This window comes from Salvelinus namaycush, chromosome 11 (genome assembly GCF_016432855.1).
Source record: "Salvelinus namaycush isolate Seneca chromosome 11, SaNama_1.0, whole genome shotgun sequence".
Classification (NCBI taxonomy): domain Eukaryota; kingdom Metazoa; phylum Chordata; class Actinopteri; order Salmoniformes; family Salmonidae; genus Salvelinus; species Salvelinus namaycush.
In genome coordinates, this window is record NC_052317.1 from 40,458,809 (window position 1) to 40,482,940 (window position 24,132).

Below are 24,132 nucleotides of genomic sequence, written 5' to 3' on the forward strand. Positions count from 1 at the left end.
GTTAATTCCATTCTTTTACTTTTAGGTTTGTGTGTATTGTTGTGAATTGTTAGATATTACTGCACTATCGGAGCTAGAAACACAAGCATTTCGCTACACCCGCAATAACATCTGCTGAAGATGTGTATGTGACCAATAAAATGTGATTTGATTTGACCCGTGTGAGTGTCTTACTCAGCTCTTTCCCTTCAACTCATTAGTTGCATCCTAAATGGCACCCTATTCCCTATTGGGTCCTGTTTAAAAGTAGTACACAATATAGGGAATAGGGTGCAATTTATGACGTAGCCATTGGCTGTTGCTACTTCCTGCTGGATGCTGTGTGGCCGGTCTCTCTCACCTGATCATCCAGCTGCTTGCAGAGCTTGGTCAGCTCCCCCTCACACTTGTCTTTCTCAACACGCACAAACGCACACACACACACACACACACACGCTCTGTGGCCGGCCTCTCTCACCTTATCATCCAGCTGCTTGCAGAACTTGGTCAGCTCCCCCTCACACTTGTCCTTCTCAACACACACACACACACACACACACACACACACACACACACACACACACACACACACACACACACACACACACACACACACACACACACACACACACACACACACACACACACGCGCGCGCGCGCTCTGTGGCCGGCCTCTCTCACCTTATCATCCAGCTGCTTGTAAAGCTTGGCCAGCTCCCCGTCACACTTGTCCTTCTCTGCGTCGGACAGACGGAGCTGGGGCATGTTGGGGGTAGAGGCAGGCTTGTCGTTAGGCACATTGTCCAGGGCCAGCACCTCAGCCTGGGCCTTCTCCTTGTCAAACTGCTCGCCCACCGGTACACTCTCACCTGAAGGGGGCAGCGTGACAGTCACACAGAGAGGTCAGACACACCCTGCAGGGCTATGTCCCTCTCTCAAGAAAATGACATAAACACAAATCAGGGAGGTAGTAGTATGTGTACTTCTTCAATAAGAAACACTTATTTTCATTTTATATTGCAAACCATTTGAAATGTTTTGCTACGTTGTGCCTTAATGAACACGACCTTGCTGTTCTACTACGTCTGTACAGTAAAGATGAGGACCTAGCCAGCTGATAACTTTGGGCCTCTCCTCCTCACCGTTCCTCCAGCGGTTCAGCTCATTCTCCAGCCAGGTGATGGTGTTCCTCAGGGCCTTGCCCTTCTCCTTCTCCCTCTCGTACTTCTTCTTCCATTGTTCTGCCGTCAGCTCCACGTTCACACACACCGTGTTCTTAATGGTCTTCGCTCTGCAAACACCACAAACAGGACCAAACCGTTACACCCTATTTTAAATCAACAGCCCTGAATAGCTCACTAAATAGTGATTGTAGTAACTCATTGTGAATTGTTTATGTTTTTTGGGGAAAACGTGACTGTTGCCATGCATACTTGTGGGATTGTATTAACAGTGGACTACTACAAATATATTTTGGAGTGAACAATGCCTTTAGGAGCTAGTGAGTGAGCCCACCTCTGTCCAAACATGAGGGTGGACTTGGTCTCTGACTCGTTGTAGGCGGAGGGAGAGGCACAGATAACAATGGTGGTCCTACAGTTCCCCCCCAGAGAGTCCTGAAGGATTCTGGTCATTTTACTGTCTCTGTACGGGATATAACCCTGAAACAAAACAACGTTCACTAAGAGAAACAACAATAGAATTCCCATTCAAGATGTTACACTCTGAGAAAAGAAGAAACGAAACAAATCAATCTACGATTGAAACAAAAGGAGTGGAATTATACAACTGTGAATCAGCTAGAACCAAACCCCTGGCCTTTATTTATTTACATCTCTAAAATAATGACGGATACTGTTGATGTGAGGTATTGGGCTTTAGTGGGTCAACTCATCTTTACACCAACCAAACCAACAGTCACAGTATCTGTGATAGTAGAGGGATACTCACAGAGCCTTCTGCCAGGGCTGAGATGACGTTGCCCAGTGAAGACAGAGACTTATTAATGTTCTTGGCCTCGTCCAGCAGGGCTCCCTCCGCCCCCGTCTTACTGACCTGGGAAGAAAGAGACAGACAGGGACCGTCTGGTAAGATAGATCACATGTACAAACACTTGCTGTGCACCAGAGGCCTTAATAATATATTGGGATGGGTCAAACATGTGGTCTGGGTGACATAACCTAACAATGTTCATCAGTCTTGATAATATCAACAGATTAGACTACTGGGAAAAAATACATTGTGGGCTATGTACATTTACTCAGAGATAAATCTAGAGAGGGGGGGGGGGTATAAAAGAGAGTGCAGCAGAAGAGAACGAGAGAGAGAGAGGGTGAAAGAGAGCTAGAGAGTAGACGAGGGAGAGAAAGAAAGAAAGAGAGAGAGTCTATGGCAACCTAAATGCCAGAACCGGACAAGAACCTGACACCCTCAGCACACAGGGGGACAAACACCTGCCTGTAGGTGACAGCATTCCCTCCCCCATATGCCCCCATGACACAATTACGACAACATAACCAACAAAAACAGGTCACAACTCCTGCAGCTCTGTCGCATGCTGGGTATGTACATAGTCAATGGTAGGCTTTGGAGGGGACTCCTATGGAAGGTACACCTATAGCTCATCTCCTGGCAGTAATACTGTAGACTACTTTATCACTGACCTCAACCCAGAGTCTCTCAGAGCGTTCACAGTCAGCCCACTGACACCCCTATCAGATCACAGCAAAATCACAGTCTACTTGAACAGAGCAATCCTCAATCATGAGGCATCAAAGGCCAAAGCAACTGAATAATATTAACAAATGCTATTGATGGAAGGAAATTAGTGTGGAAATCTACCAAAAAACAATTTTCTTAGGTTGTCTGCTTGAAATGTTTAGATTTGACAGGGAAGCTGAGAGGTCAAATATACTGTTTAGTGTTTCTATTGGCAAGTTTACACCTTCACTATCTTTACTATTACAGTGAAACATTTTGTCCAGGAAGATGTCTAGAAGGTATTGAATTTGTTGTTGCCAAATTGATAGAATTTGTTGTTGCCTAATTAACAACAATGACAAATGGTTTGATGAAGAATGCAAAAACCTAAGAAAGAAATTGAGAAACCTATCCAACCAAAAACATAGAAACCCAGAACCTGAGTCTACGCCTTCACTATGGTGAATCACTAAAACAAAAGGGAAAGGGGGACACTAGTCAGTTGTACAACTGAATGCATTCTGTAATGTGTCTTCCACATTTAACCCAACCCCTCTGAATCAGAGAGGTGCGGGGGGCTGCAATAATCGACATCCACGTCTTCAGCGCCCGGGGAACAGTTAACTGCCTTGTTCAGGGGCAGAACGACAGACGTTTACCTTGTCAGCTCGAGGATTTGATCCAGCAATCTTTTGGTTACTGGCCCAACGCTCTAAACACTAGGCTACCTGCCGCCCCAATACAGAAATACATTATGGAAAAAGAAGGAACAGCACGGCAGAAATCAGCTCAATGTAATTGAAGAATCCATAGACTCTACCCACTTCTGGGAAAAACAAACAACAACACAAAGAGTTATCTATCCAAAATGGAGATATATGGGTAAACCACTTCTCCAATAACAAAGAACAAAACATATACATGATGAAATACAAATCTTAGAATAAACTATTAAAGACGACCAGAACCCACTGGATTCTCCAATTACATTGAATGAACGACAGGACAAAATACAAACCCTCCAACCCAAAAAGACCTGTGGGATTGATGGTATCCTAAATGAAATGATAAAATATACAGACAACAAATTCCAATTGACTACACTTAAACTCTTTAACATCATCCTCAGCTCTGGCATCTTCCCCAATATTTGCAACCAAGGACTGATCACTTTAATTGTCACACCCTGGCCTTTGTTATATTGATTTTCTTTATTAGTTTAGTTAGGTCAGGGTGTGACATGGGGGATGTTTGTGTGTTTTGTCTAGTTTAGGGTGTGTGTATTGTTTAGGGAGGTTTGTAGAGTGTATGGGGTTGTGTTAAGTGTAGAGGTTTAGGAAAGTCTATGGTTGCCTGGTTTGGTTCTCAATCAGAGACAGCTGTTTATTGTTGTCTCTGATTGGGAGCCATATTTAAGGCAGCCATAGGCTTTAGGTGATTGTGGGTAATTGTCTATGTTCTATGTTGCATGTGTGCACTTAGTTCGTTTTAGCTTCACGATCGTTTGTTTTTGTTCGTTTAGTAAGTGTTTGTTTTTCTTCATTAAAAGAAGATGTCTTTTTCCCACGCTGCGCCTTGGTCCACTCATTCGTCTCATAACGATCGTGACATTAATCCACAAAAGTGGAGACAAATTTGACCCCAATAACGACCGTGGGATATGCGTCAACACCAACCTTGGGAAAATCCTCTGCATTATCATTAACAGCAGACTCGTACATTTCCTCAGTGAAAACAATGTAGCTGAGCAAATGTCAAATTGGCATTTTACCAAATTACCGTACGACAGACCACGTATTCACCCTGCACACCCTAATTGACAAATAAACAGATCAAAACAAAGGCAAAGTTTTATCATGCTTTGTTGATTTCAAAAAAGCTTTCGACTCAATTTGGCAAGAGGGCCTGCTATACAAATTGATGGAAATTGGTGTTGGAGGAAAAACATACGAAATTATAAAACACATGTACACAAACAACAAGTGTGTGGTTAAAATGGGCAAAAAAAACACATTTCTTTCCACAGGGCCGGGGCTTGAGACAGGGACGCAGCTTAAGCCCCACCCTTTTCAACATGTATATCAACAAATTGGCGAGGGCACTAGAACAGTCTGCAGCCCTCGGCCTCACCCTACTAAAATGATCTGGTGCTTCTGTCCCCAACCAAGGAGGGCCTACAGCAGCACCTAGATCTTCTGCACAGGTTCTGCCAGACCTGGGCCCTGACAGTAAGTCTCAGTAAGACAAAAATAATGGTGTTCCAAAAAAGGTCCAGTTGCCAGGACCACGAATACAAATTCCATCTATACACCGTTGTCCTAGAGCACACAAACAACTATACATACCTTGGCCTAAACATCAGCGCCACAGGTAACTTCCACAAAGCTGTGAACGATCTGAGAGACAAGTCAAGAAGGGCCTTCTATGCCATCAAAAGGAACATAAACCAAGAATTCACAAAATGGGACAAACACCAAATTGAGACACTGCATGCAGATTTCTGCTAAAATATCCTCAGTGTACAACAATGTAAAACACAACATAAAACACCAAATAATGCATGCAGAGCACAATTAGGCCGATACCCGCTAATTATCAAAATCCAGAAAAGAGACGTTAAATTCTACAACCACCTAAAAGGAAGTGATTCCCAAACCTTCCATAACAAAGACATCACCTACAGAGAGATGAACCTGGAGAAGAGTCCCCTAAGCAAGCTGGTCCTGGGGCTCTGTTCACAAACACAAACAAACCCCACAGAGCCCCAGGACAGCAACACAATTAGACCCAACCAAATCATGAGAAAACAAAAAGATAATTACCTGATACATTGGAAAGAATTTACAAAAAAACTGAGCAAACTAGAATGCTATTTGGCCCTAAACAGAGAGTACACAGTAGCAGAATACCTGACCACTGTGACTGACCCAAACTTAAGGAAATCTTTGACTATGTACAGACTCAGTGAGCATTGCCTTGCTATTGAGAAAGGCCGCCGTAGGCAGACCTGGCTCTCAAGAGAAGACAGGCTATGTGCACACTGCCCACAAAATGAGGTGGAAACTGAGCTGCACTTCCCAACCTGCCAAATGTATGGCCGTATTAGAGACACATATTTCCCTCAGATTACACAGATCCACAACGACTTCGAAAACAAACCCAATTTTGATAAACTCCCATATCTACTGGGTGAAATTCCACAGTGTGACATCACAGCAGCAAGATTCGTGACCTGTTGCCACAAGAAAAGGGCAACCAGTGAAGAACAAACACCATTGTAAATACAACCCATATTTATGTTTATTTATTTTCCCTTTTGTACTTAACTATTTGCACATTACATTCGGGGCAGCAGGAAGTCTAGTGGTTAGAGCACATATGTCAGAGTCAAGGCCCGCGGGCCACATCCGGCCCGCGAGAAGGTTTTTTACGGCCCCTGGGATGATCTTGATTTATTATTAGAACCGGCCCGCAGACCGCAGCAAGCCGGCAGCCCGCAGATCTTTTACACGCACCAATACTACATTTCCCACAATGCAACGGTGACGCACCGAGCAGTAGGCTGCTTCATTTCAATATTTATTGGCACAGCAGTCGTCAGCATCACAGTAAAATTAACTTTCAGATACCCATCAAAAATGGCAAAACGGAAGGTGGACACTGAGAACCGGGGGTTTCAAACAAGGTGGGAGTCGGAGTATATGTTCACGGAGGTAGCTGGAAAACCTGTGTGTCTTCTGTGTGGAGAAAGTGTGGCGGTACTGAAAGAGTATAATCTGAGACGACATTATGAAACGAAACACGCGGACAAAAACAAGAATATGGACATGGAACAAAGGCTACAAAAGGCAGAGGAATTAAAACGAGGCCTCAAATCTCGACAGGCTCTGTTCAAAAAAGCCAAATCACAAGGCCAGGCTGCTGTCAAGGCCAGTTTTATTTTGGCAGAAGAGATCGCTAAATCAGCCCGGCCATTTACGGAGGGGGATTTCATCAAAAACTGCATGATTAAAGTTTGTGACGAAGTTTGCCCAGAAAAAAGGCAACTCTTTTTAAATGTGAGTCTGAGCAGAAACACCATTGCCGAGAGAGTAGACCAGTTGTCCATCAATCTAAAAGAGCAGCTTGTGAAAAAGGGAAAAGATTTCATTGCATATTCCTTGGCTGTGGATGAGAGCACCGACATTTCTGACATTGCCCAGTTGTCAATTTTCATCCGCGGAGTGGACTCCAGCCTAAGCGTGACAGAGGAGTTTTTGGCTTTACGTCCTATGCATGGCACAACTACGGGGCATGATTTGTATGAAGAGGTGTCAAGATGTGTAAATGAGATGGAGCTGCCTTGGGAAAAACTCGTGGGTTTGACAACCGACGGAGCACCTGCGATGTGTGGACACAGGAGCGGACTGGTGGCGAAGATACGGGAAAAGATGCAAGAGGAAAACGCGACAGGTGAGCTGACAGCTTATCATTGTATCATACACCAGGAAGCGTTGTGCGGTAAAGCCTTGAAAATGGAGCATGTAATGAGCATCATCACGCGCACAGTTAACTTTATCAGAGCCAAAGGTTTGAATCACCGCCAGTTCAAGGCATTTCTGACGGAGTTAGAAACGGAGCATGGTGATTTGCCTTATCACACAGAGGTGCGATGGCTAAGCCAGGGAAAGGTGCTTCAAAGATGTTTCGAGCTTCGTGAGGAGATTTGTCTGTTCTTGGACAGCAAAGGGAAAGACACAACACAACTCCGAGACGAAATGGAATATATTTGTTAGGTTTTCAGTAGGTTCAATTAGGTTCACTAGACTATATGCGTCATTTAAAAATTTTTCAATGAACATTCGAACAGTCCGGCCCTCGGCTTGTAGCTAAATTTTTTATTTGGCCCTCCGTCCATTTGACTTTGACACCCCTGGGTTAGAGTGTGGGGCCAGTAACCTAAAGGTTGCTAGATTGAATCCCCGAGCTGACAAGGTAAAAATCTGTCGTTCTGCCCCTGAACAAGGCAGTTAACCCAATGTTCCCCGGTAGGCCGTCATTGTAAATAAGAATTTGTTCTTAACTGACTTACCTAGTTAAATAAAGGTTCAATAAACTTTTTTAATTTTTAATTACAACACTGTATATAAACATAATATGACATTTGAAATGTCTTTATTCTTTTGGAACTATTGTGAATGTTAAGTTTTTATTGTTTATTTCACTTTTGTTTATTTCACTTGCTTTGGCAATGCTAACATATGTTTCCCATGATAATAAAGCCCCTTAAATTGAAATTGAATTGAGACAGAGAGCAGGAGAGAGAGAGAGAGAGCAGAAGAGAGAGAGCAGGAGAGAGAGAGAGAGCAGAAGAGAGAGAGCAGGAGAGAGAGAGAGAGCAGAAGAGAGAGAGCAGGAGAGAAAGAGAGAGCAGAAGAGAGAGAGCAGGAGAGAAAGAGAGAGCAGAAGAGAGAGAGCAGGAGAGAAAGAGAGAGCAGAAGAGAGAGAGCAGGAGAGAAAGAGAGAGCAGAAGAGAGAGAGCAGGAGAGAAAGAGAGAGCAGAAGAGAGAGAGCAGGAGAGAAAGAGCGCAACATAGAGAGGGAGTGAGAAGGAGGGTGAAAGAGAGAGAGTAGCAGAGAGAGAATTTGTGTCAGGGAGTTCTGTTTCCCTCAGACAGCAGGCAGTTAGTAGAGTCATGAGGGGCCAGATCAGGATGTTTTGACTCATACATGTTGTGTTGTTGTTGTACCTTTTCTCTAAAAAAAGGAAAGCCTGCACACTGCTCTTGCCAGTATCCCTTTACAAAAATGACATATCGGAATCGGTTGTCTGCCTTCATCAGAACAGGACCAGTGTGCAGGTTTCTCTTTCATTGTTTTATTCCTGAACCTGCAATAAGCTGCAATAAGCTAACCTCAGATAGTCTTTTCCTACCTTTTCACTTCCAGCCAGGTCGACAAGGTAGAGCTTTCCGCTCAGTTTCTGCTCTGTAGCAGTGTTCTCCTGCTTCACGTTGATCTGGAAGATACTGTGACTTCTGGAGCTGTGCTCATTCATGTCTGAGACAAGACAACAGGTCTGGGATCAGCACTGATCAGTTAAAATATTAATACTGTGACTTCTGGAGCTGTGCTCATTCATGTCTGAGACAAGACAACAGGTCTGGGATCAGCACTGATCAGGCAGGTAGAATAATAATACACAAATAGAGACTGATTGTGTCTGAAAAGGCACCCTATTCCCTTCATCGACCAGAGCCCTCAAAAGTAGTGCACTATAAAGGGAATAGGGCCCTGGGCCCTAGTCAAAAGTAGTGCATTATAAAGGGAATAGGGTGCCATATGGGATGGACTTTAGGGCGGACTCTTACTTGTAACTGCTACATGTCTGTTAGATTTGCCTTCATCAATGGTGTCCATGACTTCCTCTGGGCTGCAGACAAATCTCTCAGTGCATCCCTGTGGACAAAGAAAACCTGTGACGACACTGGACCATCTTATCAACTCTTAATGTAATCACAAAATGAAATGGCTTTAAGCAGTCACTTTTATCCAAAGAGAGTTAGAGTGATATAAATGGCTTTAAGCAGTCACTTTTATCTAAAGAGAGTTAGAGTGGTATAAATGGCTTTAAGCAGTCACTTTTATCCAACGAGAGTTAGCGTGATATAAATGGCTTTAAGCAGTCACTTTTATCCAAAGAGAGTTAGAGTGATATAAATGGCTTTAAGCAGTCACTTTTATCCAACGAGAGTTAGCGTGATATAAATGGCTTTAAGCAGTCACTTTTATCCAAAGAGAGTTAGAGTGATATAAATGGCTTTAAGCAGTCACTTTTATCCAACGAGAGTTAGAGTGATATAAATGGCTTTAAGCAGTCACTTTTATCCAACGAGAGTTAGAGTGATATAAATGGCTTTAAGCAGTCACTTTTATCCAACGAGAGTTAGAGTGATATAAATGGCTTTAAGCAGTCACTTTTATCCAACGAGAGTTAGAGTGATATAAATGGCTTTAAGCAGTCACTTTTATCCAACGAGAGTTGGAGTGATATAAATGGCTTTAAGCAGTCACTTTTATCCAACGAGAGTTAGAGTGATATAAATGGCTTTAAGCAGTCACTTTTATCCAACGAGAGTTAGAGTGATATAAATGGCTTTAAGCAGGCACTTTTATCCAGAGAGTTGAAGTGATATAAATGGCTTTAAGCAGTCACTTTTATCCAATGAGAGTTAGAGTGATATAAATGGCTTTAAGCAGTCACTTTTATCCAACGAGAGTTAGAGTGATATAAATGGCTTTAAGCAGTCACTTTTATCCAGAGAGTTGGAGTGATATAAATGGCTTTAAGCAGTCACTTTTATCCAAAGAGAGTTAGAGTGATATAAATGGCTTTAAGCAGTCACTTTTATCCAGAGAGTTAGTGGTATAAATGGCTTTAAGCAGTCACTTTTATCCAAAGAGAGTTAGAGTGATATAAATGGCTTTAAGCAGTCACTTTTATCCAACGAGAGTTAGAGTGATATAAATGGCTTTAAGCAGTCACTTTTATCCAAAGAGAGTTAGAGTGATATAAATGGCTTTAAGCAGTCACTTATATCCAACGAGAGTTAGAGTGATATAAATGGCTTTAATCAGTCACTTTTATCCAACGAGAGTTAGAGTGGTATAAATGGCTTTAAGCAGTCACTTTTATCCAACGAGAGTTAGAGTGATATAAATGGCTTTAAGCAGTCACTTTTATCCAAAGAGAGTTAGAGTGATATAAATGGCTTTAAGCAGTCACTTTTATCCAGAGAGTTAGAGTGATATAAATGGCTTTAAGCAGTCACTTTTATCCAACGAGAGTTAGTGATATAAATGGCTTTAAGCAGTCACTTTTATCCAAAGAGAGTTAGAGTGGTGCATGCATACAGTTGAGTAGCTTCAGAGCCTGTCTTTTCATAGGGAATCGCTACATTGTCTATGTCAGGTGACACCATGTTTTATGTTATTAGGTGGCTGCAGTCTTAACAGTTTATTGGGTGAGTAACTAAGTGAGGACGTTTAGCTCATTTCTGTATTGAAGACTCACCTTGACATAGGGAACTCTGTTTTTGTCTTCATGCACTGACAGGTTGGTCTTTGACACTGGAGAGAAGGAAACATGTAACATAGTCAAGACTCTAGACCAGGGGTGTCAAACTCATGCCACGGAGGGCTGAGTGTCTGCGGGTTTTCCTTCCTCCCTTGAACTCGATTGATGAATTAAGGTCACTAATTAGTAAGGAACTCCCCTCACCTGGTTGTCTAGATCTTAACTGAAGGGGAAAAAACTCAAACCTGCAGACACTAGTCCCTCAATGGAATGACTTAGACACTCCTACTGTAGACCTACTGTAGATAGTTCTAGAGCCAAGGCAGAAAGCCCGTCTTCTGCTGTTAAATGGAGATTGAACTAGCCATTTAAGTATCATTGCGTGTGTGTGAAGAAACCTCATGCTCAAACTGGGTGAGGAAAATGTATTTAAGGACCGATACAAATACACCATGTTTACAGAGCACAATGCAGACGTTCTTTCTCTTCAGTCCAAACATGAACAGGCGATTCATTCTAGTATCAGTAAACACATTTCCATCTGATGTCCTGAACACCACCATCCACCCTTTTCCTGTTTCAACAGGCAACATTTCATCAATCAGCTGCTTTTAACAGACAGCGATGTAAACTAGCCAATTATAAACACCAGCATGGCCACAAGCCAGGAGGAGAGGCACGCTATATATGACGTGTCCTAAATGACACCTTATTCCCTATGTAGTGCACTAGTTTTAACCAGGGCCCATAGGGCTATGGTCTAAAGTAGTGCACTACGTAGGTAATAGGCCGCCATTTAGGACACATGCTGTGTTCACTCTGCCTAAGACTTACTATCCAAGAGGTCCCGAATCTTGTCCAAGTAAATTTCATAATATGAAACCTGGAAAATAAGAGGAGTGTCTCATTAGAAAGTATCCACAGAGACAAATCAACAGGTTTTAAAACCCTGTCAACTAAAGTTATTCTACTGAATGTCTTTCAACCAGCTACTGTAAAGCAATTCAACTCTGACGTAGTAGAGCACTAGCCAGTCGCTACCCTGATGTGGAACTCTATGTTCTGACGTAGTAGAGCTCTAGCCAGTAGGTACCCTGATGTAGAACTCTATGTTCTGACGTAGTAGAGCTCTAGTCAGTAGCTACCCTGATGTAGAACTCTATGTTCTGACGTAGTAGAGCTCTAGCCAGTAGCTACCTTGATGTATAACTCTATGTTCTGACGTAGTAGAGCTCTAGCCAGTAGCTACCCTGATGTGGAACTCTATGTTCTGACGTAGTAGAGCTCTAGCCAGTAGCTACCTTGATGTATAACTCTATGTACTGACGTAGTAGAGCTCTAGCCAGTAGCTACCTTGATGTATAACTCTATGTTCTGACGTAGTAGAGCTCTAGCCAGTAGCTACCTTGATGTAGAACTCTATGTTCTGACGTAGTAGAGCTCTAGCCAGTAGCTACCTTGATGTAGAACTCTATGTTCTGACGTAGTAGAGCTCTAGCCAGTAGCTACCCTGATGTAGAACTCTATGTTCTGACGTAGTAGAGCACTAGCCAGTAGCTACCTTGATGTATAACTCTATGTACTGACGTAGTAGAGCTCTAGCCAGTAGCTACCTTGATGTAGAACTCTATGTTCTGACGTAGTAGAGCACTAGCCAGTAGCTACCTTGATGTATAACTCTATGTTCTGACGTAGTAGAGCTCTAGCCAGTAGCTACCTTGATGTAGAACTCTATGTTCTGACGTAGTAGAGCTCTAGCCAGTAGCTACCTTGATGTATAACTCTATGTTCTGACGTAGTAGAGCTCTAGCCAGTAGCTACCTTGATGTAGAACTCTATGTTCTGACGTAGTAGAGCTCTAGCCAGTAGCTACCTTGATGTAGAACTCTATGTTCTGACGTAGTAGAGCACTAGCCAGTAGCTACCTTGATGTAGAACTCTATGTTCTGACGTAGTAGAGCACTAGCCAGTCGCTACCTTGATGTATAACTCTATGTTCTGACGTAGTAGAGCTCTAGCCAGTAGCTACCCTGATGTAGAACTCTATGTTCTGACGTAGTAGAGCTCTAGTCAGTAGCTACCCTTGATGTATAACTCTATGTTCTGACGTAGTAGAGCTCTAGTCAGTAGCTACCTTGATGTATAACTCTATGTTCTGACGTAGTAGAGCTCTAGCCAGTAGCTACCTTGATGTAGAACTCTATGTTCTGACGTAGTAGAGCACTAGCCAGTCGCTACCTTGATGTATAACTCTATGTTCTGACGTAGTAGAGCTCTAGCCAGTAGCTACCTTGATGTATAACTCTATGTTCTGACGTAGTAGAGCTCTAGTCAGTAGCTACCCTTGATGTATAACTCTATGTTCTGACGTAGTAGAGCTCTAGCCAGTAGCTACCTTGATGTAGAACTCTATGTTCTGACGTAGTAGAGCTCTAGCCAGTAGCTACCTTGATGTATAACTCTATGTTCTGACGTAGTAGAGCTCTAGTCAGTAGCTACCCTGCTGTAGAACTCTATGTTCTGACGTAGTAGAGCTCTAGCCAGTAGCTACCTTGATGTATAACTCTATGTTCTGACGTAGTAGAGCTCTAGCCAGTAGCTACCTTGATGTAGAACTCTATGTTCTGACGTAGTAGAGCTCTAGCCAGTAGCTACCTTGATGTAGAACTCTATGTTCTGACGTAGTAGAGCACTAGCCAGTAGCTACCTTGATGTAGAACTCTATGTTCTGACGTAGTAGAGCTCTAGTCAGTAGCTACCTTGATGTAGAACTCTATGTTCTGACGTAGAGAGCTCTAGCCAGTAGCTACCCTGCTGTGGAACTCTATGTTCTGACGTAGTAGAGCACTAGCCAGTAGCTACCTTGATGTAGAACTCTATGTTCTGACGTAGTAGAGCACTAGCCAGTAGCTACCCTGCTGTGGAACTCTATGTTCTGACGTAGTAGAGCTCTAGCCAGTAGGTACCTTGATGTGGAACTCCAGGTTCTCGTCCATAGAGTAGATGTAGTTAAAGATGTCCTGCACTATCCTGGGGATGATCCCCATCCCATCTGTGTCATGAAGGTTTCCCTCCATCGTGTGGGTTTTGCCAGATGACGTCTGTCCATATGCAAATATTGTCCCGTTGTACCCCTCCAGAACATCTGGAAGAAGAAGAGGAGGAATCAATATTAATCCATACAAGATGGAAATGTACCCAACTCCTCCGAAACACACACACACACACACACACACACACACACACACACACACAAAGAAACACACACACATACACTACAGTTCAAAAGTGTGCGGTCACTTAGAAATGTCCCTGTTTTTGAAAGAAAAGCACTTTTTTTGTCCATTAAAATAACATCAAATTGGATCAGAAATACAGTGTAGATATTGTTAATGTTGTAAATGACTATTGTAGTTGGAAACTGCTGATTTTTAATGGAATATCTACATAGGCGTACAGAGGCCCATTATCAGCAACCATCACTCCTGTGTTCCAAAGGCACGTTGTGTTAGCTAATCCAAGTTTATAATTTTAAAAAGGCTAATTGATCATTAGAAAACCCTTTTGCAATTATGTTAGCACAGCTGATAACTGTTGTTCTGATTAAAGAAGCAATAAAACTGGCCTTTAGACTAGATGAGTATCTGGAGCATCAGCATTTGTTAGTTCGATTACAGGCTCAAAATGGCCAGAAACAAATACTTTCTTCTGAGACTCGTCCGTCTATTCTTATTCTAAGAAATTAAGGCTATTCCATGCGAGAAAATGCCAAGAAACTGAAGATCTCGTACAACGCTGTGTACTACTCCCTTCACAGAACAGCGCAAACTGGCTCTAACCAGAATAGAAAGAGGAGTGGGAGGCCCCGGTGCACAACTGAGCAAGAGGACAAGTACATTAGAGTGTCTAGTTTGAGAAACAGACGCCTCACAAGTCCTCAACTGGCAGCTTCATTAAATAGTACCCACAAAACACCAGTCTCAACGTCAACAGTGAAGAGGCGACTCCGGGATGCTGGACTTCTAGGCAGAGTTGCAAAAAAAAAGCCATATCTCAGACTGGCCAATAAAAATAAAAGATTAAGACGGGCAAAAGAACACAGACACTGGACAGAGGAACTTTGCGGGTACTATTTACATGTATTTAACCCAATATTTTGGGCATTAAACAGTCTCCATATACATTATACTTCCATAAATGTTTTAACTGGTACCGGGGGACCTTCAGATGAGTCTTGTGAGGCCTGTGGGCATCCTAGAGCAAAACAACCGACATGGACGTGTTCGTGATAGTCCCACCTTTGCACAGATTAATCATATTAGTGTGTAGCCCAAAAGGTTCGGATGCTACAGACAGAAGTTAGCAGATCGACTGTACCGACTTCAGACGAGTCCCAAGATGCTTGTTGGTGTCGTACAGCAAAACGGAGACCATCATCGTGTTTGTGAGAGTCTCATATCTCATAATAGTTTGTAAGCTAAACTGTTCAGACGCTACAGACGATTTTGTGAGAATTTTTTTGGGGGGGATGTCTCATGGTCTGACAAACACTGCTCTATCTCTGTCAGCTTTCACCGAAGATGCAGAAGTGCGACATGGTGGATGTGGTGGATTGAGACGCAATGCAAAAAAAACATCTCTGGCTTAAACTGACGCATTTTAATGGTGATTTTTGTATTATGCTAATTAGATTTCCGCGGGCGGACATCGACCTTAGGGGTTAACAGACATCTACAGTAGAACAGAGTGTTCATAAACCATGTCTGAGCAGAGCTCACCTTTGACGATCTTCTGGGCGCAGGCGTTGTATACTTGCTCCTGTGTCGTATTAGGCTGGAACACTCTGTCAAACTGGAACGGTTTGCTCTGCGAGGCAGAGACAGAGAGACAGAGAGAGAGAGAGAGAGAGAGAGAGAGAGAGAGAGAGAGAGAGAGAGAGAGAGAGAGAGAGAGAGAGAGAGAGACAGAGCGAGAGAGAGAGAGACAGAGAGAGAGAGAGAGAGAGAGACAGAGAGACAGAGAGAGACAGAGAGAGAGAAAGAAATTAGAGAATGAGTTTCACAACTGTCTGTCTGACATTCAATTTAAACCAACTGTATATGTAAAGACCAACTGTATATGTATATGTAAAAATCGGCCAATTAATCGGTATCGGCTTTTTTTTGGTCCTCCAATAATCGGTATCGGTATCCACGTTGAAAAATCCTAATTGGTCGAACTCTAGTGACTACATGATTCCATATTTGTTATTTCATAGTTTTGATGTCTTCACTATTATTCTACAATGTATAAAATATTAAAAATAAAGAAAAACCCTTGAATGAGTAGGAGGCCAAAACGTTTTGACTGGTCCTGTACACCAATGCAGCACAGTAGAACTACGAAAGGCAAATGTGGGTTTGTGCTCCGAGGAACCTCTCTATTCAGGACAGCAGCTATAACACTGCTCTCTGATCAGAACCACAGAGTTATCCGTACAGGACATCACCTGACCTGACCCACTGATCAGTCACAAGATGGGGCACAGCCAGCCACAACACAACCTAGCCAAACTGACACTGCAGTACTGACAACATTAAGCTGCAGTACTGACAACATTAGGCTGCAGTACTGACAACATTAGGCTGCAGTACTGACAACATTAGGCTGCAGTACTGACAACATTAGGCTGGGCCTATCCTCACTATCAGTAGTACAGACCAAGTTCAAAGTTCTCATGAGTCTGGAAGGCAGTGCTCCTTTACCTCCACTACACTGCAGCCTGAAAGAGTCATGATTACTCAGTGGAGATGACACAGTGAAACCATTGTTCTAGTATTTTTCAGTGATGTCTTTCACGGACACTACTACTGGCTTCTTGGTCTGCCTTGGGAAAATCTGATTTGTCTAGAATGTACAAACACATCTATTGAACAGGCCAGTGATAAATGCAAGATCACTCAGAGTGCAGAATAAACAGCCACAGGGGGATGGAAGTGCTTTAGCCAACTGGATTTCCCCCCCTATAGACTCTGTATTTACTAGGCAATAGAATGGTAATAACTGCCTGGAAAGTATATACCCAGTTTAAATTCCAATCATAGTGCTGCGCCGACGGAGATGGCCGCCTCGCTTCACGTTCTTAGTAAACTATGCAGTAATTTGTTTATTTATTTATTATTTCTTACATTTTTAGCCCAGAAAATCTCAAGTGTTATTACATACAGCCGCGAAAAACTATTGGATATAAAAGCGACGTCAATTTACCAACATTACGACCAGGAATAAGACTTCCCGAAGCGGATCCTTTATTCGCACCTCCACCCTGGACATTGGTTCTAATCCCAGAGGCCGATCCAAAACAACGTGGTCACCGCAGGAGAGGCAGACGGAGCGGCCTCCTGGTCAGACTTAGAAGGCGAGCACACCATCCACCGCTTCCAAGCATATTAGTCGCCAATGTCCAATCTCTAGACAACAAGGTGGACGAAATTAGGGCACGAGTCGCCTTCCAGAGAGACATTCTCTGTAACATTCTCTGTTTCACGGAAACATGGCTCACTCGGGATACGTTGTCAGAGTCGGTACAGCCACCTGGTTTTCTCCATGCATTGCGCCAACAGAAACAAACATCTCTCTGGTAAGAAGAAGGGCGGGGGTGTATGCCTCATGATTAACGAGTCATGGTGTAATCATAACAACATACAGGAACTCAAGTCCCTTTGTTCACCTGACCTAGAATTCCTTACAAGCAAATGCCGACCGCATTATCTTCCAAGAGAATTCTCTTAGATTATAGTCACAGCCATGTATATTCCCCCCCAAAGCAGATACCTGGGCGGCCCTGAAATAACTTCACTGGACCCTATGTAAACTGGAAACCATATATCCCTTCGGCAAATCTGACCATGACTCCATCTTGTTGCTCCCCTCCTATAGGCAGAAACTAAAACAGGACGTGTCCGTTCTCAGGTCTATCCAACGCTGGTCTGACCAATCGGATTCCACGCTTCAAGATTGCTTCGATCACACGGACTGGGATATGTTCCGGGTAGCCTCAAACAATAACATCGACGTGTACGCTGACTCGGTGAGTGAGTTCATTAGGAAGTGCATTGGAGATGTTGTACCCACTGTGACTATTAAAAGCTTCCCTTACCAGAAACCGTGGATTGATGGCAGCATTCGCGCAAAACTGAAAGTGCGAACCAACGCATTTAATCATGGCAAGGCGACTGGATTCATGACTGAATACAAACAGTGTAGCTATTCCCTGCGCAAGGCAATCAAACAAGCAAAGCATCAGTATAGAGACAAAGTAGAGTCGCAGTTCAACGGCTCAAACACGAGACCTATGTAGCAGGGTCTACAGACAATCACGGATTACAAAAAGAAAACCAGCCCCGTCGTGGACATCGACGTCTCGCACCCAGACAAATTAACTTTTTAGAGATAGGGGGCAGCATTTTCACTTTGGATGAATAGCGTGCCCAGAGTGAACTGCCTTCTACTCTGTCCCAAATGCTAATATATGCATATTATTATTACTATTGGATATAAAACACTCTGGAGTTTCTAAAACTGTTTGAATGATGTCTGTGAGTATAACAGAACTCATATGGCAGGAAAAAACCTGAGAAGAAATCCAAACAGGAAGTGAGAATTCTGAGGCTGGTCGATTTTCAACTCATCGCCTATTGAAATCCCAGTAAGTTATGGATCTGTTTGCACTTCCTACGCCTTCCACTAAATGTCAACAGTCTGTAGAACGTTGAATGAATATTCTACTGTGATGTGGAGCCGGATGGGAACTGTTTGAGTCAGTGGTCTGGCAGAGTGCCAGTTCCTGGTCACGCGCATTCCACATGATATCGACTTGCGTTCCATTACTTCTATAGGAATTCTCCGGTTGGAACGTTATTGAATATTTATGATAACAACATCCTGAAGATACTTAGTTTGACAAGTTTATTCGACCTGTAATATAACAGTGGTGGGCTTCTTTACCAATAACAACGAGACAGCCTACAGGGAGGAGGTGAGAGCCCTCGGAGTGTGGTGTCGGGAAAATAACCTCTCACTCAACGTCAACACAACAAAGGAGATGATCGTGGACTTCAGGAAACAACAGAGGGAGCACCCCCCTATCCACATTGACGGGACAGTAGTGGAAAAGGTGGAAAGTTTTAAGTTCCTCTGCGTACACATCACGGACAAACTGAAATGGTCCACCCACACACATAGCGTGGTGAAGAAGGCGCAACAGCACCTCTTCAACCTCAGGAGGCTGAAGAAATTTGGCTGGTCACCTAAAACCCTCAAAAACTTCTACAGATGCACAATCAAGAGCATCCTGTCGGGCTGTATCACCGCCTGGTACGGCAACTGCTCCGCCCACAACCGTAAGGCTCTCCAGAGGGTAGTGAGGTCTGCACAACGCATCACCGGGGGCAAACTACCTGCCCTCCAGGACACCTACACCACCTGATGTCACAGGAAGGCCAAAAAGATCATCAAGGACAACAACCAACCGAGCCACTGCCTGTTCACCCCGCTATCACCCAGAAGGCGAGGTCAGTACAGGTGCATCAAAGCTGGGACTGAGAGACTGAAAAATAGCTTCTATCTAAAGGCCATCAGACTGTTAAACAGCCATCACTAACATTGAGTGGCTGCTGCCAACATACAGACCCAAATCACTGGCCACTTTAATAAATGGAGTTAATAATGGTATCACTAGTCACTTTAAATAACGCCACTTCAATAATGTTTACATATCCTACATTACTCATCTCATATGTATATACTGTATTTTAGACCATCTATTGCATCTTGCCTATGCCGCACGGCCATTGAGCATCCATATCTTTATATGTATATATTCTTATTCCCTCCCCTTACATTGTGTGTATAAGGTAGTCGTTGTGAATTTGTTAGATTACTTGTTAGATATTACTGCACTGTCGGAACTAGAAGCACAAGCATTTCGCTACACTTGCATTGACATCTGCTAACCATGTGTATGTGACAAATAACATTTGATTTGATAGTGGAAGCCTCTCTCTCATCTCTTCTTCACTCCTCTTCCTCCCTCACTCCCCTTCCCTCCCTCCTCTTCCCTCCCTCCCTCCCTCCTCTTCCCTCCCCTCCCTCCCTCACTCCTCTTCCCTCCCTCCCCTCCTCTCCTCTTCCCTCCCTCACTCCTCTTCCCTCCCTCCTCTTCCCTCCCTCCCTCAGTCCTCTCTCCTGCACCTATCTTCAGTTAGTTTCCACTGCTGAAGCTAAAAGTAGCACACTCTCAGGGTGCTGTGTGTGTGTGTGTGTGTGTGTGTGTGTGTGTGTGTGTGTGTGTGTGTGTGTGTGTGTGTGTGTGTGTGTGTGTGTGTGTGTGTGTGTGTGTGTGTGTGTCTGTGTATAGCTGTATGGAGATGGTGGAATCATGTGACAGCATCCTACCCTGGGAGGCTGACGTGATCGCTCTCTCTGCGTGAGCAGCACCAGCAGCAGGACTGACAGTCAGGGCAGTAATAGAAGCCTGAATAATTCACCCCTGCATTTGCTATTCTAGATCTAGTGAACTACTCTCTCTCTGTGTCTCATCGGAGACTGGATGGAAGACTGTTGGGTTAGTTTCTTCCATCTCCAGTGCTGTACCAAGCTGACTGAGATTGTCGAGGCTACATCCTGGTTCTGTATAGTTGACTGGTTAAGGTTCAGCCTATCAGAACAGAGAAGTAAAAACATACAGTATGTTCAAGGTTCCAGGTGTAAGCATCATCTGTCCCTCCATCTCAGCTCCCCTGGTTTGCACTGTGCCAAGAACATCAGAGCAGAGATAATTGTCTGTGTAGTACTTGTCCCAAGCCTAGGGAGTGGACAGATGTTGCCGTTGAGGTTTTATATTTATACAGTGGATTGTTTCAAATAGATACAAAATATGAGCTAAGTGAGTTAGAGTCAGTCACCCTGGATAAGTGCATCCGTGAAACAAACAGGCATTATAATAATAATAATCACTAGACAGTCCCACCAACCCAGAGGAAGCACACAGCCGCGCCCAACAGAACTCTCTCTGATTGGTGGAACAGCTGGTTGCCAGGAGAAAGACAAGGGGATTACCCAGGGGGCCAGCGGTGTGTGTGTGTGTGTGTGTGTGTGTGTGTGTGTGTGTGTGTGTGTGTGTGTGTGTGTGTGTGTGTGTGTGTGTGTGTGTGTGTGTGTGTGTGTGTGTGTGTGTGTGTGTGTGTGTGTGTGTGTGTGTGTGTGTGTGTGTGTGTGTGTGCAATTGGGCAGAGAGAGAGGTCTAAGCTCTGATTGGACAGAGAGAGAGGTCTAAGCTCTGATCCTACAACTATCTGATAATACGCTGGGAAAGTAATGACATCACAAGCCCTGAAAATGTCAACAAAACAAGCACTGGCGACAACCATCACTTTCTATCGCTATAATAGATTATTGTCTTCAACATTGTGGCTGAATGATATAGGCAAATGGGCCAAGTTCCATTATGCCAGCTCAGATCCACCCCTGGCCCAAATATATACTATATATCTACACTGGCCATCCCTTTCAGTGGCCAATGGCCATGATGTCATCATACTGCGTTTCCCATGAATGATGATGTAATTCTTTATTCAGTCTCCAAATCAAATTGAATTTGTCACATGCGCCGAATACAACAGACTTTACAGTGAAATGCTTCCTTACAAACCCTTAACCAACAACACAGAGTTAAGAATAATACGTGTTCAGAAAGTATTTACTAAAATAAACTATAGGAAAAAATATTTTTTAAACATTTAAATTGAAAATAGAATAATAACAAATAATTAAAGAGCAACAATATAATAACAGTAGCGAGGCTATATACAGAGGGTACCCGTACAGAGTCAAATCTATGCCAAGTCCTACAAGCGTGATATTGTATAGTAGTGTTGTGTATAGTGGTGCTATGTACTACCCACATTTAAAATATACAAACTGACTGTGTTGTTTTTTACATTTTTTATTTAACTAGGCAAGTCAGTTAAGAACAAATTCTTATTTACAATGACGGCCTACACCGGCCAAATCCGGACGACGCTGGGCCAATTGTGCGCCGCCCTATGGGACTCCCAATCACGGCCGGTTGTGATACAGCCTGGTTTCGAACCAGGGTGTCTGTAGTGACGCCTCTAGAACTGAGATGCAGCGCCTTAGATGCTGCGCCACTCGGGAGTTTTAAAAGGGAGGTTGAAGATGAAGATGTGCAAGAACACACAGTGTAAATAAGTTACAGAACTACAACGTCTTGCTATTTGTAGCCTACTATATAAACCTTTATATACTTCATTATGTTGGCTTTGGTGAGGTGTGTCCAGACCAGGGATCAAAGTCCATGGCTCTGTTTGAACACTGACAAAGGGTGGTCATACCTCATCTAGTGCTTATTCTCTTCTGGCCTACAGTGCAAATATGAAAAGATGGCATGATATGACATGTACAGACAGTTCTTTTCAAACCAATTTCCCCACAGATCAAGGAAAGGGATTATGTCTAGAGAGAACAATATAAAAAAAAAAATGAACTTCAAACACCCCTTTGTGTGGAAGGGATTTCCTTCTTTTGTGATAACAGAGTGGCACCCATTTCATTATCCTTATTTGGTGTCAAGGCCGTGTCCCAAATGGCACCCTATTGCCTATATACACCCCATAGGGCTCTGGTCAAAAGTCGTGCACTACATAGAGAATATAGTGACATTTGAGTGCAGACGTGAGTCTACATTCCAAGATGACTAAAGAAAACAAACAAACTGCCATTTCCTGAATCCACTTAGTAATGGACCAGATATTTACAGAGATAATAACTAATGTAGCTACCTAAGTGCACTACACTAACTTGAAGAAAAATGTCACTACCCGCCGTTATAACAACATGAACAGACATTGTACAAACATCTACTAACGTAACGGTGGTTATGAATTAATTAAATGTGTTGTATCTGAATTGTAAATTCTGCTCTTCATACAGTACTGTACTTCGCTACTATAGTCTTGTAACGTACCGCACAACCGTCTTGGTTTGACTAGCTAAAATAAATCAAATGGGCTCAGGGGCAGTCATCGTAGCTGGCTTGTCAGTGATCTTGTTGATGAAACAGTTAGTTACAGTAGCTAGCTAGTCAAATTCTGCACCATCTTTGCGGCTGGGTGTAGCTAACTTTAGGCCAGCTAATCTGCCACTGCCATCTCAGCTGGCCAAGCGTTAGCTAAATAGCTAGATGAACTCCCAGCAGGTGTTGAGTGTTAACTGAAAAATGATGAGCATTTATTTTGAACGCAACGTTAGCTCATGTTGTTGGTACTGTAGTTAGCTAGCTAAAGTTAGCTAGCACTTGCCTGTCATTGTTGTTGTTGGATGACAGCTGACTGACCAGCTACAGTAGCTAACGTTACCTGACACGGCAAGATTAGTTCATTGCGACGACAAAGTTGACTCGGCAAAGCAGAGAAATACAGCTAGCAAACGATACAAACTTGACTGGCTAGCAATCAATAGTGTCCTGTTCCGATCGGTGATGGTGTGGGTGAACTAGCTTAGTGCTAACGTTAACGCTACACAGCTGATGTGGGTGGGCAGGTAGGTCAGTTAGCCAGCTAGCTAGCTACGCTAACGTAACTAGTGACACTGCTGGCCGAGCTGATCACCGTGTCAATGGCGCAGCGCAGACTGTCAGAGGGCACTCGCTTGCAGACAAAGAAATATGGCAAACCAACTTACCCCGACGACCACATGGTCTTCCCCTTGAAACTTAGGTATGTATTTGTCCCCTCTGGTCACCTCTGAACTATTCAAGGGCCTGAAACGGCACATCACTTTGATGGTGCACTCCGCCGGTACGTCGGCCATCTTCCACGATTTATGGATGAAAACTCACAATAAAAACACTGTAGATCCTCGTTCTAGAGGCGGTCGAGGGAGAGAAGAGGGCGGCACGGCTCCTCAGTCCCAATATGACACTAGAATGGGCACCGATTTTCAACAATGAATGGCTATTTCTTCTAGGGTGTGCTAAAAACACTTCATATCCAATGTGGAAGCCATGATGCCGGTGGATCACTGGCTTGCTCACCCCCTCTGTCCGTGGGACCCATATACCAAATTACGTCACCCTAAATCGTCAACACTCTCTGATGTAGCTCCTTAGTACACTATCCAGTCTGGTCAATTATGTTTCTGCGAGTTCATATCATTGACCTATATAAATGAATATACTATGGCAATAACCAATCAATAGACTAATTGTTGAGATCAGTTATTACTTAGCTATTACTCATGCATGAAGAGATAATGTTGGCTTTTCTTGATGGCAATGCATGGTTATTGATTATCCAGTATTGCCTCAGATCGTATGAATGATAAATGACAAAATGCAT

At 43.4% G+C, this 24,132-nt stretch overlaps 1 protein-coding gene across 2 annotated transcripts in view; it reads right to left on the minus strand.

The window, feature by feature from the left end:
- The window catches only part of LOC120056173 (kinesin-1 heavy chain-like), a 41,331-nt gene extending 17,527 nt beyond the window's left edge, over window positions 1-23,804 (minus strand). For both annotated transcript variants that reach the window (XM_039004386.1, XM_039004385.1), the window contains exons 1-11: window positions 23,477-23,804; window positions 15,514-15,601; window positions 13,702-13,880; window positions 11,570-11,618; window positions 10,733-10,788; window positions 9,030-9,117; window positions 8,594-8,718; window positions 1,930-2,034; window positions 1,495-1,640; window positions 1,122-1,270; window positions 661-848 (exon numbers count right to left, since the gene is read on the minus strand). In XM_039004386.1, the coding sequence (XP_038860314.1) occupies window positions 661-848; window positions 1,122-1,270; window positions 1,495-1,640; window positions 1,930-2,034; window positions 8,594-8,718; window positions 9,030-9,117; window positions 10,733-10,788; window positions 11,570-11,618; window positions 13,702-13,880; window positions 15,514-15,601; window positions 23,477-23,605 (1,302 nt within the window). In that variant the 5' untranslated portion in view covers window positions 23,606-23,804. The remainder of the gene's footprint in view (window positions 1-660; window positions 849-1,121; window positions 1,271-1,494; window positions 1,641-1,929; window positions 2,035-8,593; window positions 8,719-9,029; window positions 9,118-10,732; window positions 10,789-11,569; window positions 11,619-13,701; window positions 13,881-15,513; window positions 15,602-23,476) is intronic.
- Between the last annotated feature and the right edge of the window lie 328 nt (window positions 23,805-24,132).